The sequence below is a fragment of the Sciurus carolinensis genome, chromosome 12, assembly GCF_902686445.1.
Source record: "Sciurus carolinensis chromosome 12, mSciCar1.2, whole genome shotgun sequence".
In the NCBI taxonomy this organism is placed as follows: Eukaryota; Metazoa; Chordata; class Mammalia; order Rodentia; family Sciuridae; genus Sciurus; species Sciurus carolinensis.
In genome coordinates this window covers 4063297-4085283 of record NC_062224.1, presented here as the reverse complement: position 1 = coordinate 4085283, position 21987 = coordinate 4063297, and the positions used below count along the sequence as shown (strand labels likewise).

Genomic DNA, 21987 nt, shown 5'->3' with positions numbered 1-21987 from the left:
AACCAAGAATGCTATACCCAGCAAAACTAACCTTCAGATTTGAAGACGAAATACAATCCTTCCATGATAAACAAAAGTTAAAAGAATTTACAAATAGAAAGCCTGTGCTACAGAATATTCTCAGCAAAAGACTTCATGAGGAGGAATGAAAAAACAACAATGTAGGTCAGCAAAGGGAGGAACTACCTTAAAGGAAAAACCAATCAAAGGAGAAACCAAGTCAAGTTAAAAACCCAAAATAAGCCCAAATGACTAGGAATACAAATCATATCTCAGTAGTAACCCTGAATGTTAATGGCCTAAATTTATAAATCAAAAGACATAGACTTGCAGATTGGATTAAAAAGAAAGACCCAACAATATGCTGCCTTCAAGAGACTCATCTCATAGATAAGGACATATACAGACTAAAGGTGAAAGGATGGGAAAAAACCTACCATGCACATGGACTCAGTAAAAAAGCGTGAGTTTCCATCCTTATTTCAGATAAAATGGACTTCAAGCCAAAGTTAGAAGGGATAAAGAAGGACATTTCATACTGCTTAAGGGAACCATAAATCAGGAAGACATAACAATCATAAATATTTATGCCCCAAACAATGGTGCATCCATGTACATCACACAAATCCTTCTCAATTCCAGGAATCAAATAGACTGAAACACAATAATTCTGGGTGACTTTAACACATTGCTGTCACCACTGGATAGATCTTGCAAACAAAAACTAAACAAAGAAACCATAGAACTCAGTAACACAATCAATAATTTAGACTTAACAGACATATGTAGAATAGTCCATCAATGAGCGAATGCACTTAATTCTCAGCAGCACATGGATCTTTCTCTAAAGTAGAACATGTGTTATGCCACAAAGCAGCCCTTAGTAAATGCAAAAAAATAGAGGTACTACCTTGTGCTCATCAGATCATAATAGAATGAAATTCGAAATCAATGTCAAAATAACAAATTACTCCAACACCTGGAGACTAAGTAATATGCTATTAAATGAAGCACGGATAACGGAAAACATCAGGGAGGAGATTTAAAAAATTCTTAAGAGGTAAATGAGAATGACAGTACAATATATCAAGATCTCTGGGACACTATGAAAGCAGTACTAATAGGAAAATTCATTGCATGGAGCACATTCAAGAAAAGAATAAAAAGTCAGCAACTAAATGACCTAACATTATAGCTCAAAGTCCTAGAAAAAGAACAGAAGAACACCAAAAGTAGTAGAAGACAGGAAATAATTAAAATCAGAGCTGAAATCAGTGAAACTGAAACAAAAGAAACAATTCAAAAAATTGACAAAACAGAAAGTTTGTTCTTTGAAAAAGTAAACAAAATAGATAAACCCTTAGCCACACTAACAAAGAGAAGGAGAGTGAAAATTCAAATTACTAAAATTGGTGATGAAAAAGGAAATATCATGACAGACACCAATGAAATACATAACATAACGAGAAGCCACTTTAGAAATCTATACTCCAACAAAATAGAAAATATCAAAGACATCAACAAATTTCTAGAGACACACGATCCTCCCAGACCGAACCAGGAGGACATACACAATTTAAACAGATCAATTTCAAACAATGAAATAGAAGTCATCAAAAGCCTATCAACCAAGAAAAGCCGAGGACCAGACGGATTCTCAGCTGAGTTCTGTGAGACCTTCAAAGAAGAACTCATTCCAATACTTAAAGTGTTCCAGGAAATAGAAAAGGAGGGAACCCTTCTAAACTCATTCTGTGAAGCTAGTATGTCACCCTCATACACAAACCAGACAAAGACACATCAAGGAAAGAAAATTTTAGACTGATATCTGATGAATATAGATGCAAAAATACTTAAAATCCTGGCAAACTGCATACAAAAACATACTAAGAAGATAGTGCACCATGGTCGAGTGGGGTTCATCCCCAGGATGCAAGGTTGATTCAACATCTGGAAATCAATAAATGTAATTCATCACATCAGTAGACTTAAGTTTAAAAGTTTAAGACTCATATGATTATTTCAGTTGACACAGAGAAAATGTTCAACAAAATACAATACCCTTCATGCTCAAAACACTAGGAAAAATAGGGATAGTAGGAACATACCTCAACATTGTAAAGGCTATTTATGCTAAGCTCACAGCCAACATCATTCTTTTTTTTTTTTTTTTTTGCAGTGCTGGGGATTGAACCCAGGGCCTAGTACTTGCAAGGCAGGTACTGTACCAACTGAGCTACATCCCTAGCCCCCAACATCATTCTTAATGGAGAAAAACTGAAAGCATTCCCTTTAAAAAGTGGAACAATACAGGGATGCCCTTTCACCACTTCTATTCAACATCATCCTTGAAATGTTAGCCAGAACAATTAGACAAAAGAAATTAAAGGGATACGAGTAGGAAAAGAAGAACTCAAACTGTCACTATTTGCTGATGACATGATTCTATATTTAGAAGATCCAAAAAACTCCATCAGAAAACTAATAGACCAACTGCGCTCCTGGAACTGCAAGCGCTGGGGTTTCCCGCACTAACGCTGCCGCTGCCTCCTGCCCACCGAACTGGGCCTGGTCTGCGGGTGGCGGGGCGATGTGAAGCGGCTCCCCTCAGCGCAGCCGGATCACTGGGATGTGGCTCAAGCCCGAGGAAGTACGTGAAGAACCCTGAAGCTCTGGGTGGCCCAGAGGAGCAGCAGCTACTTCTTGCCACACTTGCTGCGGGCACGGCGAGGGGATCGGTCACCTCACCAGTGGCCCAGAGGGTGCTCTGGAGGCAGTGCTGGATTCCAACACCGAGGTCACTCCCTTTCAAGTTCTGCTTCAAGTTCCTGGCTCACAGGTGTACTCTCCCATAGCATGTGGAGAGTTCCTGGATGGATGCGACATTCACTGGGCCATAGCCACTGGTGCCACATTAGAGGAAATCAACCAGCACTGGAACTGGCTGGGACAGAATCTCCTCCATACTCTGTGTTTGATTATAAAGACAACATGGCCAGTTTTGTCAAGGGGAAGGTGAAGTTCAACTTGTAATCCCTTGGGTTGATATCCCAAGAAATTGGAAAGGACATCCAATGTCTTTGTGGCGGACACCATCCGGATCACCACGCAGAATAAGGAGCATGACTCCTCCATGTTTCTGATCTTGGATGCGGTCTTGAAGATCATGGAGCAGCTGGTAGATGTGATGCTACAGAGGCTGCTGGATAATGAGGTCTGGAGCCAGATGTGCAGGAGCCAAGCCAGATCACCAAGAGGCTACCAAGAAAGGAGAAGCTGCACACTGTGGTGGACTGCTCCTCTGGACACCCTTCAGTCGGTTCCACACTGCAGGGTGCATGTTTTCCTCTGACAGCTCCACCTGCTTTGCCAGCAGAGAAGATGGCTGCTACAATGTTGTCCTTCCGCTCAGAGAGGTAGTGAGCATGGAGAAGATGCAGGACACCAGTCTGCTGCCCAGCCCCATCCTCATCAGCATCAGGAGCAAGATGGCCTTCCAGTTCATCAAGCTCAAGGATAGAGAGACCTTGGTGGAGACCCTGCTTGAGAGACTGAAGCAGGTCCACACCAACCATCCTGTGCACTATGACACCTCAACCAATGACAAGGACATATTAGGAGCCTGCAGCATGGTGGCTTTCCATGACATGACAGTCCCCCTCTCACCATCTCTGTGTCAGTGGGCTCCAGAGGGCATGTGTAGGAAGGCTGGACACACATCACCTGTTTTGTACTTGACAAGCATGTGCAGTGACCACAAGTTTGGGGATATTGAAATGGTGTCCTGTCACAGCAGCAAGGAGCGTGAACACAAGAGCCCACCTCTGCACCCCGGACCCCTGACCGTCGTCCTCCAGCCTTTGGGCAGCCAGAACCCTGACTCCCACCTGGTTGGTGAGGCCACTCCTTCCCTGGTGTGCCATGGGCACTGGAGGCTGGGCAATGACCATGGAAGGTGTGGCACCTGAGCACCAGCTCCTCTGGACCCGGGTGGAGAGGTGGCAGTGGACCTTGGGCAGCAAGGGCTCTCTTGAGGGCTCAGAGAGCAGAGGGGGAGCCAGCCTTTCCCCTGTCCGTTAGTGGCTCTCGTGTCATTCCTGCTGTGTGAATTGGGCAGCGGGCGGTGCCGGCCCTGTGGGTTTTTAGGTGTCAACCAAGTGTTCCTTCCACTGGCCAGTGGCATCTGTGAGCATCTCAGTGTCAGTTTCCCGCGTGTGTGTCCTGGGACAAAGGGCCGCCTGTCCTCTAGTTTTATGAACTAAAATTATTTTTGCTACATTCATACTTTTTTCTTTATATGGAAAATTTGAGGCAAATAGACTCCAATTTTGTAACTAGACTCTTAAGTGGCAGTGAAGAGACTAGTTTTGACTTTGTCACTACTTTGGGGACCAGGTGTGGCTGCAGACCTTATTACCCCACACTCCTTCTCAGTTACTGCAGCTCCTGCAGCATCAGTTGTTACTTTTATTGATCCAGACTGAACCTTTCTTTTCAGATGTGATGCATGCCCACACACACACGGGAGGTATGGGTATATATATATATGTGTGTGTGTATTCATTATGCATACATATATATATAATTATTTCCTTAATCTATAATTTCCTAAGTATTGAGCATATATGTATCCTCCCATTGCTGGAGAATGCAGGTTATTAAAAGCATTTCACCATAACAAAAAAAAAAAAAAAAAGAAAACTAATAGACCTCATAAAAGAATGCAAAAGAGCAGGATATAAAATCAACACGCATAAATCTAAAGCATTTTTATTCATAAGCGATGAAACATCTGAAAGGGAAATGAGGAAAACAACTCCATTCACAGTAACCTCAAAAAAATAAAATACTTGGGAATCAATCTAACTAAAGAGGTGAAAGATCTCTATAATGACAACTATAGAGCATTAAAGAAAGAAAGTGAAGAACATCTTAGAAGATGGAAAGATCTCCCATGTTCTTGGATAGGCAGAATTAATATTATCAAAATGGCCATACTTCCAAAGGTGCTATACAGATTTAACACAATTCCTATTAAAGTTTCAATGACATTTCTCATATAAATTGAGAAAGCAATCATGAAATTCATCTGGAAGAACAAAAGATCCAGAATAGCCAAAGCAGTCCTGGGCAGGAAGAGTGATGCAGGAGGTACCACAATACCAGACCTTAAACTCTACTATAGAGCAGTAGTAACAAAAAAAGTGTGGTATTGGCACCAAAATAGATAGGTAGACCAGTGATACAGGATAGAAGACGTGGAGACATACCCACATAAGTACAGTTATCTCTTACTAGACAAAGGTGCCAAAAACATACAATGGAGAAAAGATAGACTCTCCAACAAATGGTGCTGCCAAAACTGGAAATCCATATGCATTAAAATGAAATTAAACCCCTATTTGTTACCCTGTACAAAACTCACATTGACTTAGGACCCAACTTCCTTAACAGGACCCCCATAGCACAAGAAATAAAAGCACGAATCAATAAATGGGGTAGATTCAAACTAAAAAGCTTTTGCTCAGCAAAGGAAACAATCAGTAATGTGAAAAGAGAGCCTACAGAGTGGGAGAAAATCTTTTCCACACACACCTCAGAGCACTAATCTCCAGAGTTTATAAAGAACTTAAAAAACTTTACACCAAAAATACAAAGAACCCGATCAATAAATGGGCTAAGGAACTGGGCAGACACTTCACAGAAGATATAGAGGTGATCAATAAATACATGAAAAAGTGCTCATCATCCCTAGTAATTAGAAAAATGCAAATTAAAACCACCCTAAGATTTCATCTAACTCCAATTAGAATGACTATTATCAAGAACAAAAGCAATGATAAGTATTGGAGTGGATGTGGGAAAAGATGCACACTCATACGCTGCTGGTGGAACTCAGCAAATTGGTGCAGCCACTCTGGAAAGCAGTGTGGAGATTCCTCAGAAAACTTGGAATGGACCCACTATTTGACCCAGCTATCCCACTCCTCGGCCTATACCCAAAGGACTTAAAATCAGTATGCTACAGAGATACAGCCACATCAATGTTCATCACAGCTCAATTCACAATAGCCAGATGGTGGAACTAACCTTGATGCCCTTTGATAGATGAATGGATAAAGAAACCATGGTATATATACACAATGTAATATTACTCAGCCATAAAGAAGAATAAAATTATGGCATTTGCTGGTAAATGGATGAAGTTGGAAAATATCATGTTAAGTGAAATAAGGCCGAACCCAAAAAACCAAAGGCCAAATGTTTTCTCTGATGATATATAACAAGTGGATGATGATATATAACAAGTGGGGGTGGGGAGGGAAGAGAAGAATGAAGGAACTTGGATGGTATAGAGGAAAATGGGTGGGGGTGGGGAATGGAAAGTTAGTAGAATGAAACAATATTACCCTATGTATATTTATGATTACATGAATGGTGTGAATCTACATTGTGTACAACCATAGAAATGAAAAGTTGTACCCCATTTGTGTACAATGAATCAAAATGCAGTCTGTAAAAATTAAAAAAAAAAATTAATTAAAAATAAATAAATACCAAAAAAAAAAAAAGGATTAAAAAAATTCAAGAGATGGAGGCAGAGAGAGAGAGAGGTGGAGATCTTGTAGAGCCTAGAGAGCACTTGTAGGAATACTGCTTTTGTAGAAGTGGAAACAAAGGTGACCGAGGCATCTTAAGCACTGGAATTAGGGAGTATGTTTAGGGAGCCCCAAGCCTGGTTGTGAGATACTGTAGCAATCCAAATAAGATCTGTGGTGGTTAGACAGGTGACAGCAGTGGAAGTCACAGAAAGTGTCAGATTCTGGACACATTTGAAGATAGAGCTGACAGTCTTTGCTGAAGGATCAGGTATGGAGTATGAAAAAGGAGCTGTAGGGATGACTGAGATTTGCAGCTGACACCTGCAGGAAGAACAAGGCTGATGGAACCTTGACTAGGTAGGTTTGAGCTCCCTGTAAGACATCCAGTTGGAGCAGTTGGATATACAAGTCTGATTAGGGGAGGGGTCTGGGAGTCAGCTAGTGAATTTGTGATATTTAATAGCTGTAAACCTGAACAAGATCATAAGGAGTGAGTGTGAAGAGATGACCTAAGGTCTAAGTTCCTTGCAATATTTTGAGGAGAATTTGCTGTTTGTATTCTTCATCATTGTTTGTCAATTGAGGGGGTTGGATCTTTAACTTAATACTTATTTGTGGGCATATAATGTAGTAATAATCCTTTGTTATCTTTTAATTTTGCTTATAGGTTTTTGCTGGAGTTACTAGTTTTTTAAAAATTTATAATACACAATAAAATATAAGTGTAAAGTTCAGTTTTATTTTACAGAGTAAACCCACCTCTGTAGCTATCATCCAGAACAATATACTTACTACCCAGAAGATTTTCATGGATACCTTCCTAGCTGTTATCACCTTCCAAAATTAACCATGATTTTGAGTTACATCGTTAGAAATTGGTTTAGCCAGTTCATATAAATGGAATAATATGGAACATACTCTTTTGTGTTCACCTTGTTAAATTTAACATGTCTGTGAGAGTCATATTTTTTTTAATATTGTTGATGGACCTTTATTTTATTTACTTATTTATATGTGGTACTGAGAATCAAACCCAGTACCTCACACATACTAGGCAAGTGCTCTACCACTGAGCCACAACCACAGCACAGAGATTCATGTTCTTGAGCATAGAAAATTTTATTTTTTGTTGATATATTGTATTCTGTAGTATTTCCATCCTATTGTTGATATCTTGGTGTTTTCTGCTAAGGGAACATTTCACAAACATTTTAGCGCACGTGTACATTTCTAGGGGAATACCCCTAGTAGTGAAATTATTGCCAAGTGACTTTCCAAAATTGCTGTAGCAAGTTATGTTACTACTAGCAGCGTATAAAAGTTGTTAGTTCCATATCTTCTCCAACAGTTGGTAATATAATTTTTAAATAGCTTTATTTTGAGGTATAATTGTCATATAATGCACTGCACTATGGAAAGCACACAGTTCGATTTGACGTGTGTATACTCAGAAAACGTCATCACAATTAAGACTGCCTATCATATCTATTCCCCTGTCTTCCCACTTCCTGATTTCTCATGCTGCTTTTTAATTTTTATCCCTTTCCTTCTCTAACTACTTGTTTCCCAATTGAAAACTGTGACTGTAACTCAGAGCAACATCTTTATTGAAGCATTGGGTTAAGCCCAAGAAATTCTTACCTAAATAGCTTTGCATCCATCCCCAAACTGTCTTTTTGAAAAGCTGCAGTAGGTGACCTCTAGACCTTTCTAGATCATGTATAAACCACACTGGGCAAGCTCTGTTAACTTTAGATGAATATTCAGTTCTTTTCCACTAAAATGTCTTAGGCAAGTATTAGATTGAAATACTTAGGAAAGCCTTATCAAATAACAATGCCTAAAGAAAAAAGTTCTTCCAAGTCCCTGATATTGTTAACCAGAAAAAAAGGAATTGACTTCTTATTTTCAATATAAGATTTATCTTATTAAACAACGATAGTTGTCATTTTAGATCTTAGGCATTCTTGTTTGTGGTGTAATATTTCAACTGAATCAGCTATGATACAAATGTTTCCATTAATTTGTTAATTATTCCCATTGAAAAAATATCCTATGGTAAATTGAATTGAAAAATTACATAGTGCAACCAACCTTAAACTATTCATTGTAGTGGTTATATAGCAGTTTCTCAAGTGCAAAATAAATTCTTGGCTGTGATAACATTACACATTAAACATTATCTGATTTATACTTTATACATATTTTTTACCTTGTTTTTTTCCTTTGTGTAGTGAATAAAGAAGGGTAGCAACATGATGCTTCTTTGATAGATGTTGCCATCATGTGTTCAAGACAGAGACCTGAATATAGATAAAAATGAATGTAGGTCAAAGTTAGTTAGAATTAATGAAGTTGTTCCTGTTCAGTTCCTCAAGTTAGAAATCTTTACCGTAGATTTTCTAAATGTGAGGTAGGATGTAAAATGAGTGATAACTCCATGAAGAAGGTGACTTTGGTGTAACTAGTGAGATACTACATTAGATGGAGAGTTGTAGAAATAGTATTTTGGATTCTATCAATATAGAAGCAATTCAATTTCAATTTTAAAAATTCGGAAAGTAAATCTGATTCCTACTTAAGGAAAAACATAAACATTACTATAATTTCTAAGTCATTTGAAAAAGGCAGCTTGTTTGCATTTATAAGTTTTATGTATTTATAAATTAATTTTTAGTCAAAATTATTATTTTAATGGTATGGGAGATTGAACTCAGGGTGCTGTACCACTGAGCTATATCCCCAGCCCTTTTTTTAAATTTTAAGACAGGGTCTTGCTAAGTTGCCCAGGCTGCCTTTGATTTGCATCCTCCTGAGTTGCTTGGGTTACAGACATGCATGCACCACTGTGCCTGCCTCAAAATTATTTTTGAGCTAGGGATAATAATTGTTTTAGTGTAGTTAAGAAATATAAATCACTTGTGAAATTACTGTATCTGTTTTTTATATAACTTGTTTTCATTATTTGTGTGACCACTAATAATGAAATTTGAAATTCATCTAATAAAAAAGTACCTTAGATGATTATTTTAACTATACTAGAATACTTTGTTAGAATTTTTAATCCCAAATTGAATCATTTTTCTTTTTATTCCTCTTTCCCATAGTAATCAAAGCAAAGAAGCTTTCATTGACTGGGCAAGATATGATGATTCACAGGATCACTTTTGTGAACTTGATGGTAATAAAAAAATTTGTAATTATCTTAACTTTAACCTTTTTAGTAAGACATTTAAATAAAAATATAATCTGAGTTACAGCTTAAACACTGAATTTTGCTATATAGAACTTATTTATAACAGCATATATGGAGAACCTATGTTCCTAGTATTAAGTGCCTTAAATACTTTTGTCTTTATAGCTAGCTTAATGGGTATATATTATTTTGTATCTGAGAAAACTGAGTCTCAAAAAGACTAAATGGGGGCTGAGGTTGTGACTCAGTGTAGAGTGCTTGCCTAGCACATGGGAGGTACTAGGTTTGATCCTCAGCACCACATTAAAACAATAAAGTCATATCCATCTACAACTAAAAAAAATTTTAAAAAGGACTCAATAACTTGCCCAAAATCATACTAGCAAGAGGCTGAAGCAGAATTCAGTCCTCTGAATTCAAAATCTGTGTTCTCTCCATTACAACACACCATGTCCCATGGATCTTCATTTGAAGACACTTGATTATATAGGTCTGAGAACATATTATAAAAATGTTTACCCTGGCATTTGCTGGAGGTTTCAACAAACTCATATAAAGATGCCCTCCAATATTGGGAGGGTGATAATTGAATTTCCCCACAGTAGGTCTCTTTCCAAGAGTCTGCTGGAAAATACATAGGCAGGATGCTGTCCCACAGGGTAACTACCACTTCGAAGGTAACTGCAGTGATTCAGAACTTTTGATCTATAGGATATTTCCATAGAACTGTGCTTTGTAGACTGAAATCATTCATTTGGCCTCTTCTCACCTTTTACCTTGGTACTGTGAAATTTTTGGTGGCAGGCAAGAATTGGGTTCAAGCATGCACAGTTGGAAATGGATAGAAGTTTTTCTGAATTCTTCAAGGATCTAAAGTAATCATGCCACTTTCTAAATGTTTAAAAAGGGTTCACAGGTAGAACTGTGCTATGGGTCTACATTACAATGAAGTGTGTTTCAGTGGCTTCTACTATAGGATGGTGAATTGAGAAGAATAATGGGAGGTGGAATGTTATGGTTTATATCATTTCAGCAGAGAAATTTAAAAGAAATATTTGAGAGATTTCTCCGTATACCAGTGTATACATACAAATGAGCATTTAGGAAATAATCTCCATTATGATACTTATAGAGCAAGACATTATGTCTATATTAAGTACTCATATCACTGCTTACTCTTATTTACTCTTTTGTTGTTGCTCTAATTATATTTGAGTGTTTAATACTATAATCACTTCTTTCCAATTTATCATTTTACCTCTTTGATTAAAATAATTTAATCATGATTATTCAATAGGTTTTCTGACTAATCATTTTCATGAATATATATATTATTTTTATAGTAAATTGGATTTTTAAAATGTTTTTTAGCTGTAGATGGGCACAAGAACTTTTATTTTGTTTATTTTTATATGGTGCTGAGGATCAAATCCAGTATCTGACACATGCCAGGCAAGCGCTTAACCATTGAGCTACAGACCCAGCCCCTAAATTGGGTTATTTCATAAAAATACTGCTTAGTTTGGGACTGGGGTTGTGGCTCAGGGGTGGAGCACTTGCCTCACATGTGTGAAGCACTGGGTTCGATTCTCAGCACCACCTATAAATAAATAAAGGTCCATAGACAACTAAAAAAAAAAAATTTAAATTAAAAAAAATACTACTTAGTTGCAAGGATTATTTGCATAAGTAAGTTTGTGCTAGATTTCCCATCATTAATATAAATGTTAACTATTTTTTAAAATATTAGTTTTTTAATTGTTAAAATGGAAGCGATGTCTTAGGAGAACTTATATAAAACCACTTTAAGATTTTTAGGATTATATATTTAAAATAGGAATTTTTATATTTTATGTAATTCATATACATATAAAACCATGCTATTTACTAATTGAGTTGCTACTACTCTTTGGAATAATAATGTTAATCTGTTTCCCACTGATTTATACTGATAATTTTTATTACAGTCAGTGAAGCTTGAGAATTATTGTTTAGTTATTCCTGTTATCTAAATTCAGTGGATTAAAATTAAACTACGAAGAAAATTTACCCTATTTTATTAGGAAAAATATCCATGTTTGTGTTCTCCACTGTTTTGTTGTTGTTGTCTCCATTTGAATGGAAGATGATCTCTAAAGATCAAATAGTTTTTAAATAATTTGGCAGTTTAATATCCACTAAGGTAAACTGCTCTTCCTCTCCTACTCTATTTTTGCTATTGTCTTTATTCATGGCTTGACTCTTCTTTGGTTCATGTTTCTGCTCAAATGTCAAAGAAGACTTCTCTCATGTCTGACAGAATAGTAACCATGATCACTCTGACTCTCTGCACTTATGGTTTCCATCCATCCATCCCCACCACTGACAAACACCTGATGGTATATGTCCTGTGGGTTCATGGTCCTTTCCAACTAGGTTGTAAGCTGCTCTAGGGCTTCATCTTGCTGGTTCACTGCTAGTGCCAAGAACAGTGCCTGGACTGGTAGGTGCTTAATAAATATTTGTTGAATGAAGTAATAGGTTCATAAATTGTCTAAATGGCATGATTTTACACTTTAGTAGTGTTATATTTTACTAGTTAAAAAAAACTAGTGTATTGCTCTATGAGTAATCAGATTTGAATCACAAACTTATTGAGCCAATTGCTTTATAAGTCCCATGTAGACTCTAGAGTAGCAGGAAGGTTGTTTTGTTTTTGTTTGAATAGCATTGGGAATTGAAACCCAGGGATGCTCTACCATTGAGCTCCATCTCCAGCCTTTATTAGTTTTCTGTTTTTGAGACAGGGTTTCACTAAGTTACCAATGCTGGCCTTAAATTTATGATCCTTCTGCCTCAGCCTTCTGAAGAGCCAGGATTATAGGCATGTGCCATTGCACTCAGGGAAATCTGTATTTTTAATATAAACGTCTTAAATCAGTGTTTCCAAGTCCATGTTAGTTGGGTATATACTTAGAGAAGAAGTCATACAAAATAATAAAACCGGTTATGGTTCTGTTAGATCTTTTCATTCCTAGGTGGCTAAAACTAATAAGGTAAGGGATGTTACTTTTCTTAAGAGCACTGAGTATCCAAAGGAAAGGGAGAAATTGCTTTTTCCTTTCAGGTAATTTGTCCAAGTTTTACAAATGCTGGGTCAAGTACAGTTACATGTGTGCAAACCACTCTACCATGTAGGTTGGGAATTACTTGAAAAGCATAGCATTTTCCCAGCTCTTGCATAGTTCTGTTTGCTTTATAATGCTGAATTCTAGGCAAGTGCTGAGATATGGATGACTTTTATGAATCGTTTCTCGTTCAGATGAAAGATCTCCTGCTGCCCAGTATGTGGATCTGTTGCTGAACCCAGAGCGTTACACCGGCTATAAGGGTTCCTCGGCATGGAGAGTGTGGAACAGCATCTATGAAGAGAACTGTTTCAAGTAACAGGGAGAGGGGAAGAGGAAATAATTATTTCTGATGGAAAAAGATTATGTATCAAAGTCAAACCATTTTATGATTTGGGTTTTGTGTTTTTTTAGGCCTAGATCTGTTTATCGGCCTTTAAATCCTCTGGCCCCAAGTCGAGGTGGGTTTTTATACATTTTCATGCTTTTAAAAATTGTTTATAAAGTGTCTTCATAACTATATAAGGAAAGATTTTCAACTTTTATATTTTTGTTAACTTGAATGATTAACAAAAGTGTGAGATTATTTTGTAGGTAAGTCTTAAGATTCCTATACATGTCTTCTATAATTACTGTCATTTTTTGAGTCCCTGCTATGGGTCAACCCTAAAATAGAAACTTTATATAGAATAAATTAGAACATGTGAATGATCCACATATGCCAGAGCTTTCCTGGGAAACTTTTAAAAATTCAAATGCTCTGTAGTAGTGAAGTTTAGAAACCTTGGGATGAGGATCTAGGTGTCCATGTTTTACAAACTCTCCAGATTGTTCCAGGGTGCCGCTCAATTTCAGAACCAGTGGCCCATCACAGTGCTTCTCAAGCCTCGGTGTGTGTGCAGATTCCCTGGGAGCCTGGTTTATGAGCAGGCTCTGCTGCTGTAAGCCTGTGGTGGGGCGCAGGGTCCTGAGGAACTCCCATGCACTGCCTGGGATGCTGACCCCCCAACACACTTTGAACAGGAAGAGTCGAGGCATTCAGACTGCGTTCAGCAGTGCTCTAGACCTTCATCCTATAAAGTAGCCTGTTGCCACATGGACCACATGAAATGTGGCCAGTGTGAAACTAAATTGTAAATTTTGTTTACTTTCAATTCATTCAAATATAAAAACTGAGATGGTGTAAGATATTGTTGCCACTAACAGAGCTTCTTGGTAGATGGTTTCAGCAGGTAATGTCAGTGCAGTGCCAGGTTCACTTTTCACTTTGAAAAATGTGACTGTTGGAAAAGCTTGAGGTGTGATGCTTTGACAGCATCACCGAAATCGGCTGGGATGTGCTCATTCTGTCCTCAGGAACCAAACCCTAGGAGCAACCCTGTTACTAACCTGCCAGTCTGATATTTTCTTCAGACCAGGATTAAGAAATTGAATTTTCTGGTCTAGATTTGTATCTTTTGGCCTTTCTGAGGACCAGATAGACTTGGAAGAATTGAATGCATTGGCTGCTGGTAGATGCTCACTGTCAAAATGTGGGGAATGTTCTTCTCCACATTTATTCTGAACTGCCTGGAGAAGGAAATTGGACCTTGAAAAAGGCATGGCTTCTTACTCTTTACTGCTTTTGCCTTGGAACTTTTCTCTTTTCAACCTAAAGGTTTTAATTATATAAAATTTTATAAAAATTGAAGCAACATAGAAGTTATATTGAGTGCTTTCTGTTCCACAGTAGAGTTTGGAAGGAATTCTTCCATGCTTCTCCAAGGTTATCTTTTCTACTTTTAAAGCCAAAAATAAAATAATTCACTTAAAACCACCAAGTACTAAGAAACTCATTTCATGTTATGGTAAATCAGACATGAAACTGCTGGAAAAGAAGAGAGGAAGGATACATTAGAGTGACAGAAGAGAAGAAAAGAAGGAAAAAGTATAAAAGAAGAAAGCTAGGCCAGAGGAGAGGCAGGGCTCCAGCTGCCACAGCTTTTATGAAACAGCTCCACGGCTCACGGGTCCTGGGAGCAAGCTGTCTCCACTGGAATGCTACCGGAGAGCTCTTCAGCCTTCTCAGCTCTGTTTTTCTGCACCATTCCTGAGTCGTAACAGCTAGGCTTCTACAACTGTTTTTCTAAAAAATTTTGAGCACAAGAACATTTTCCCCCTCAGGGACCCTTAGATGAAGCTGGCACAGATGATCTGTGGAGCTGAGTTCTCAGCCTCCTGGTCCTTTCCTGCCTCTCAGCACCCTGGGGCAGCCCTCCCCTGATGCTTACATGCAGGGCTGTGCTAGAGAGAAGCATAGCAGCTTGGAAACACATATTCAGAGAAGTTGTGTACACATGGTTGAAGGATTGTATATCCTTGTTAATTACTGAAACTAGTGTTCTTTATGGTTGTCGCTTTCTAATGTCTTTTTTTTGCATAAAACATGGAAATCTTTAACTTGTACTCTTATTAAGAAGCCAAGTTTCGCTGGGGTTGTGACTCAGTGGTAGAGTGCTCACCTAGCATGTGTGAGGCACGAAGTTTGATACTCAGCACTGCAAATAAATAAATAATAAGTAAAATAAAGGTCCATTAACAACTAAAACATTAAAAAAAAAAAAAAAGAGCTTTTCTCTTGCTTTCTGTCTCCTACTCACTTGCTTTCTCTCTCCTCCTCGCTTTTCCACTCTCTAGCGTGCGCCCTTTCTCTTTCCCTTTCTTTTCCTCTCATTTTCTCTCTTACCCTGCAGGGAGACACTCTGTTTGCTTAATAAACTCCATTATGTGATTTCCCCCCCAAAAAAAAGAAGTCATGTTTCAGAATGACTTAGCACTGACCAAGGTTTAAGATATAAGGAATAGTTTAACAAATAAGAAGTTTTAATCTTATATTAAAATAAATAGGATTCATTCTAGAATCTGAACTATTGAAGACATTTTCTGAAATTTTCATTTTCTTTTTTTTAGGTGAAGATGATGGTGAGTTGAAACTCCTGTGTTTTATATTGACTCCAAGAATAGAAGAAATGTTTTCAATTGTCAAAATTGGATTTTTTCTTCTTTTAATTCAAAAGAAAATGTAGATCCTTTTTTCCCCCTCAGAAAATAGCTACCAGTGACTGAAAACAAGATTATTTCTTAATAAAGTTATTCTGTGTTAAAAAAATATATATAAAGACCATGTTATCTAAGTGTATAATACAGAAAGTGGCTTCACTTTCAGAATTTCCCATTTTCTGGTTATTAAAATCTATTTGAATATATTCTGAGGAAATGAAGTAAATTTAACATAGTTTTACTGATAATATAGTACCTCTTTATTTTCTTCCTGATTTTGAACTTTATAACGTGAGTTCTGAATGTAACACTTGACAACACTTGCTTACTTCAGGTGACTGAATGAACATCCATTATAAGGTACCCCAAACAGCTGAGGTAGTGAGTTGAAAGTTTCCTTATCTGTGATCAAAGGCACTGCAGTGGGCACTGGGCAGGATAGGAGATGGGCAGAACACTGGGCCTTCCCTTGGGAGCTGACATGCACAGGAAGAATAATACGCACCCTGCTTAATAATGAAACCAAGGGAAGAAGCGCGTGGTACCTGCTCTAAGCAGAAGGTGGTGCAACTCCTCAGGTGAAACACGTTGCATGCTGCTGGAATGAAATGGAAACGCTTACTGACGGTGGTGGCTTTGATATGAATTTTAAATAAAGGAACAGATTTGGGCTAGTAGTATTAGACAGTACAAGCTTGGAGGAAGTAGCATGAACCTACGAGGTGAGCATGAAAGAGTCAAAAAGCCTGTTGGGAGATAAGAAGACCACCCTGTTAGCAGTGGGGAAAACTATGTTATTGGTCCTTTAAAGCGCTGGATTGAGGCCAAATTATTGAAGGCAGAGATTTATCTTGTAGAATTAGGTTTTTTTGAATAAACAAGAACAGTTAAATGAATCACTCTGTAGAGAGATGTTTGTAAGGTCTTAAAACTCAGGAGGCAAAGGAAGTCACATCATGGAATTTATCTCCTAGACCCCCTTACCCACTTCCTCTGTATGTTGGGTTTTCTGTCACTCTTACCTCAATTGAAAAAAAAAAAAAATAGAAATTTAGGAAGTACAGTAACAATTTTATCTTTCTTGACTGCCATGTTTGTTTGTTTTCTTACCCAGAACAATATTGGGCCAGGAATAATTTTTTTAATTCACAAAATTATATATATTTATTATATCCAGCATGGTGTTTTGAAGTGTGTATACATTGTAGAATGGCTAAAATAGTCTAAGTACTATACATATTTCCTCAATTGTTTTTAAGTGGCAACACTCAAAATCCTCTCAGCAGATTTCAAGAATATGATACATTGATATTAACTGTAGTCACCATGTTGTACAGTAGATCTCTTGCACTTATTCCTACTCTCTGAATTTTTGTATGCTTTGCTATTCTCAACCCCAGCAACAGATATTATGACGTTAATACACAGGTTAGTCAAGCTCCTTTCTAGTCTGTACACTTGCTTTTCTGAAGAATTATATTGAAAATTAAGGGTTTTTAAAATTATTCCTTGAAACTTAGTCTTAGATAATTAAGGAAATATATCTAGGTTTATTGGCATAGGAAAAATGAAGTAATTAGTAACTTGATTTTTGTATCCAATTCATTATTTTTTCTGGAATTTAAAAAATGTGCTGTGATTGTTTTCATTAAGAACAAACTTAAGATTTTTAATTGTTTTATCCCCATGCTTTTGGATATTTAAACTTTGGATGAATTAAGATTTACTTAATATTGAGACTGAAATGTTTTCTCAGACATTTTAATAATCAGAATATCATTTATAAGAACATTCTCCAGGGGCTGGGGTTGTAGCTCAGTGGTAGAGTGCTTGTGTGAGTCACTGAGTTCGATGCTCAGCACCACATGAAAATAAGTAAAAGGTATCATATCCATCTACAACTAAAAATAATTTTTAAAAAACATTTCTCCAGAGTTACTTAAATTACTTATGGGCTTTATTTTCTAGAACCATATGCCTATTTTTTCATTTCACCCAAATCAGTAGACATTAGAGATAACTGTTTAATCTCTCATACTAAGTATTTTATAGACCTAATTCATTCTAGTTTATAAATGAACTTTTAAAATATTTTAACCCAATTCTCTCTCTCTCTGTCTAGGAGAATCATTCTATACATGGCTAGAAGGTAAACTTAATGTCTGTTTTTTAAGTTTACTGACTTTTTGTACAAAGAAATATTGAGTATGTTTCTTTAAGTTTTAAGATTTTATTACCTAGACAACAAATTTTGACAGTGTTAAAAAGAAATTAGCTTATGTCTTATATTTGGGGATAAAATTATATGAAAAGCTTGAGGATATTGGTCAGCCAAAAACCAGTGGGTGAATACACAGGCCAGATACTGTCATTAGGTTTCCATAACTGTTCCCTAGTCTTATTCATTCTGTATGTAGTGCTCATCCAAACTATTTTTCTAGTGATCAGTAAGCAAATCTGTTTTTAAAGTAGAGGCATTCACCTTGGAATTTGTAAAATGAGGGGAGATATATTGAATTCAGAAAGTTCTGAACATGTTCACCCATGTTAATATAGTCCAAATTTGTCTAATTAAAAGATGAAGCATTATAGATCCCAGTGCATTAGATGCTTGGTATTCCTTTATTTTCTGTAATGAAATATAAAATGTTACAATAGAAAGCTGAAATGTCCTTCCCTCCCCCAAAAGCATAGGCAGAGGTTTATTCAGGTAAGTAGGTATATATTCAAGGGGGGAGGAGGAGGAGGAGGTGGCAGTCTCAAAAGAGAGATGCCTTTGGGGTAAAGCAAGGAATACACACTCAAGGGAGGAGCAGGCTCTCCCCAGAGGAAGAGACAGCAGCCTGTCCTTGTGAAGTGAACTTAAAATTTGATCATTTTGCTACTCGATAACAGATTTGATGAAAATTTTCATTTTCATGCTATATTAAATCTATTCATATTGTATGTCATTAAATCTATTTGTAGTTTGTATCCCTTGCTATTATAACATTCAAAACTAACCTTATATTTTTAGGAGGAAGCTACATAGTAGAACTTAATTAATTTCTACCTTTTAGTTTCCATCCAGGACAATTTAAGTATTCTAGCAAGAATTCTGAATTAGAGAATGTGATCTGAAAAGAATTTTTTTTCCTGTTTGAGGCTGTTTGCTTCAGAGTCCTCTATGGTAGGGCACAAAAAATTGATAATCTGAAAGATCTTGACAAGATACAAAGTAACCTACATAGAGATTGTTAAATTAAGAAAATTTGCCCAGTCTGTAAATGAGACTATACCTTCCTTTCCAGTGTTGAAGCTCATCTCCCCCTGGAGAAGAGGGTATTAACAAAATAAAACAAAGCAACAAACCCTGTTGGGTGGTGAAAAGGGGAAAAGGCTAGTTGCTCTGCATCCACTGGATTCTTAAAACATTTTCATATAATAAAAAAAACTTATAAAAGATACTACTCTCCTAAATTTTTTCTTCTTTTATTGTGGTAAGATACAACATGAAATTTACTATCTTAACCTTTCTTACTTTATTTTTGTTGCTGGGGATCAAACCCAGGGCCTTATGCAGGCAAAGCACATTCTCTGCTACTGAGCTACATCCCCAGCCCATCTTAACCATTTTAAAGTTCACTGTTCAGTGGCATTAAGTGTACTCACAATGTATGTTACTCTCATTGTAAGAGAAAAATCTTAAAATGTAGGATAGGATGGTGGGATTATCTTGATCTCAATAAATTTTGAGCAAAAGCCTGGGTGGGTCAGTTAAAAAAATCTTCCATTACATTGCTGAACTCCATCTGATAGGACTCTGCTTATATATCAGATAGTCAACATACATTTAATTAGTTGAAATTTCTAGATGTCTGTTTTCTGAGTTCAAGTGTTATAAGTGGAATATTTAATCAGCTGGAGAGTTTTAGGGCAAAAGGTTGATAAGACCCTTTTCTCCACTACCAAGTAAGTTCAAAGAAAAAACATGAGGAGGGAAGGGACATGGGAAAACTGTTATTGTTAAGTTAAAGCAGTGACTTCATCATGCTGTTGGCTCAGTAAATTCTTAGCCTTAGTCATAGAAACCTGTGCTGTTGCCTTCTGGGAGCTTGCCAGCCGCATCCTTAGAGTTTGCAGCTGCAGGAGCCCAGACCTTTTCTCTTACTCTGCATTAAGTTCTTATCATATTCAGTTAACGCTATTCTAAAGCCAAAATCTAATGTTATCTTCCAGTAAGAGAACCTCAATCTAATTGTTTATATATTACTTCTCGATTTATTTTTAATGTCATCGAATCTTAACTTTAAAAAAAATTCCATGGAACCACCATTTGACCCTGTTATCCCCTTCTTCGACATAATACCCAAAGGACTTAAAATCAGCATACTACAGTGATGCAGCCACATCAATGCTTATAGCAGCTCAATTCACAATAGCTAAGCTATGAAACCAACCTAGCTCATCAACAGATGAGTGGATAAGGAAAATGTGGAATATATACACAGTAGAATATTAGTCATAAAGAAGAATGAAATTATGGCATTTGCCAAGAAATGGATGGAACTGGAGAATATCATGCTAAGTGAAATGAGCCAATCCCAAAAAACCAAAGGCCAAATGTTCTCCCTGATATGTGGATGCTAACACACAGTAAGAGGGTGGGGAGAATAGAAGTTCATTGGATTAGATAAAGTGGAAGGGGGGAGGGGGAATGGGAATAGTAAAGACAGTAGAATGAATCAGGCATTACTTTCCTATGTTCATATATGAATACACAACCAGTGAAACTCCATACCATGTACAACCACAAGAATGGGAAGTTATACTCCATCTATGTATGATATGTCACAATACATTCTACTGTTATGTATAGCTGAAAAGAACAAATGTTTTTAAAAGTCCATGTACTGAATCTCATTGAGTCAATATTTCTGTTATCTAAATGGACATGATTTATTTTTCGATATTTTTCTGAATAGGTTTGTGTCTGGAGAAGAGAGTCTTCTATAAACTTATATCAGGACTTCATGCCAGTATCAATTTACATCTATGTGCAAATTATCTTTTGGAAGGTAATTAGATTTTTAAGTGGAGGTTTTGCCTTCTATTAGTGTAAAGGTTATTGGGGAAAATAATTCTTTAGAACAAAATGTCCTCTTTACTAAAAGAATGTAATGCATTTCTCTTTCTTTTTAGAAACCTGGGGTACACCTAGCTGGGGACCTAATATCAAAGAATTTAAACGCCGCTTTGACCCTGTGGAAACAAAGGGAGAAGGTCCAAGGAGACTGAAGAATCTGTACTTTTTATACTTGATTGAGCTTCGAGCTTTATCAAAGGTGGCCCCCTATTTTGAGCGCTCGATCGTTGATCTTTACACTGGAAATATAGAAGATGATGCTGACACCAAGACCCTTCTACTGAGTATATTTCAAGATACCAAGTAAGAAGCCTGAACTCTGTTCAGATGAGGTGGTTCTTGAAGGGCAATAAAAACTGACTACTAAAAGTTAGGGAAAGAGCCAGGCACGGTGGTGCACACCTGTAATCCCAGCGGCTTGGGAGGTTGAGGCAGGAGGATTGAGAGTTCAAAGCCAGCCTCAGTAACAGTGAGGCCCTGTCTTAATAAAATAAAAAAAAGGGCTGGGGATGTGACTTAGTGGTTGGGTGCCCCTGGGTTCAATCCCCAGTACCAAAAAATAAAAGAGAAAGAACTGAGAAGGCAAAATAAATGATCAATAGAAAATATTTCTAAAAATGCTAAATACAAGCATCTATAAAGCTTTATTGAGAGCAGGTTATATTTTAAAATATGACTTAAGGTTTTATGTAGTATCAAAATTTAATGCTACTTTAATGCTCTTTCTGCCAACTTTGTGTTCATCACTATTTAAATTTGGGTGGTATCATGCTTAGTCTAAAACGTAAGTGTACTGGTTGTTAATGAGTGAGCATGGAAAAGTTAAATCAAAAAGTACTTAGGTATTACATTTTTAAAAACGAGTATTGTGTATTCATAATTTTCTTTTAGATTATTTTGTCATGTAATTTCTTTAAA

At 37.0% G+C, this 21987-nt stretch overlaps 1 protein-coding gene across 4 annotated transcripts in view; it reads left to right on the top strand.

Moving 5' to 3' along the window:
• Window positions 1–21987, top strand: part of Ero1b (endoplasmic reticulum oxidoreductase 1 beta) — a 54270-nt gene that overhangs the window by 24170 nt on the left and 8113 nt on the right. For all 4 annotated transcript variants that reach the window (XM_047520562.1, XM_047520564.1, XM_047520565.1 and 1 more), the window contains exons 6-12: window positions 9710–9783; window positions 13100–13220; window positions 13320–13366; window positions 15855–15866; window positions 18067–18093; window positions 20909–21001; window positions 21126–21372. In XM_047520562.1, coding sequence (XP_047376518.1) covers window positions 9710–9783; window positions 13100–13220; window positions 13320–13366; window positions 15855–15866; window positions 18067–18093; window positions 20909–21001; window positions 21126–21372 — 621 coding nt within the window. The remainder of the gene's footprint in view (window positions 1–9709; window positions 9784–13099; window positions 13221–13319; window positions 13367–15854; window positions 15867–18066; window positions 18094–20908; window positions 21002–21125; window positions 21373–21987) is intronic.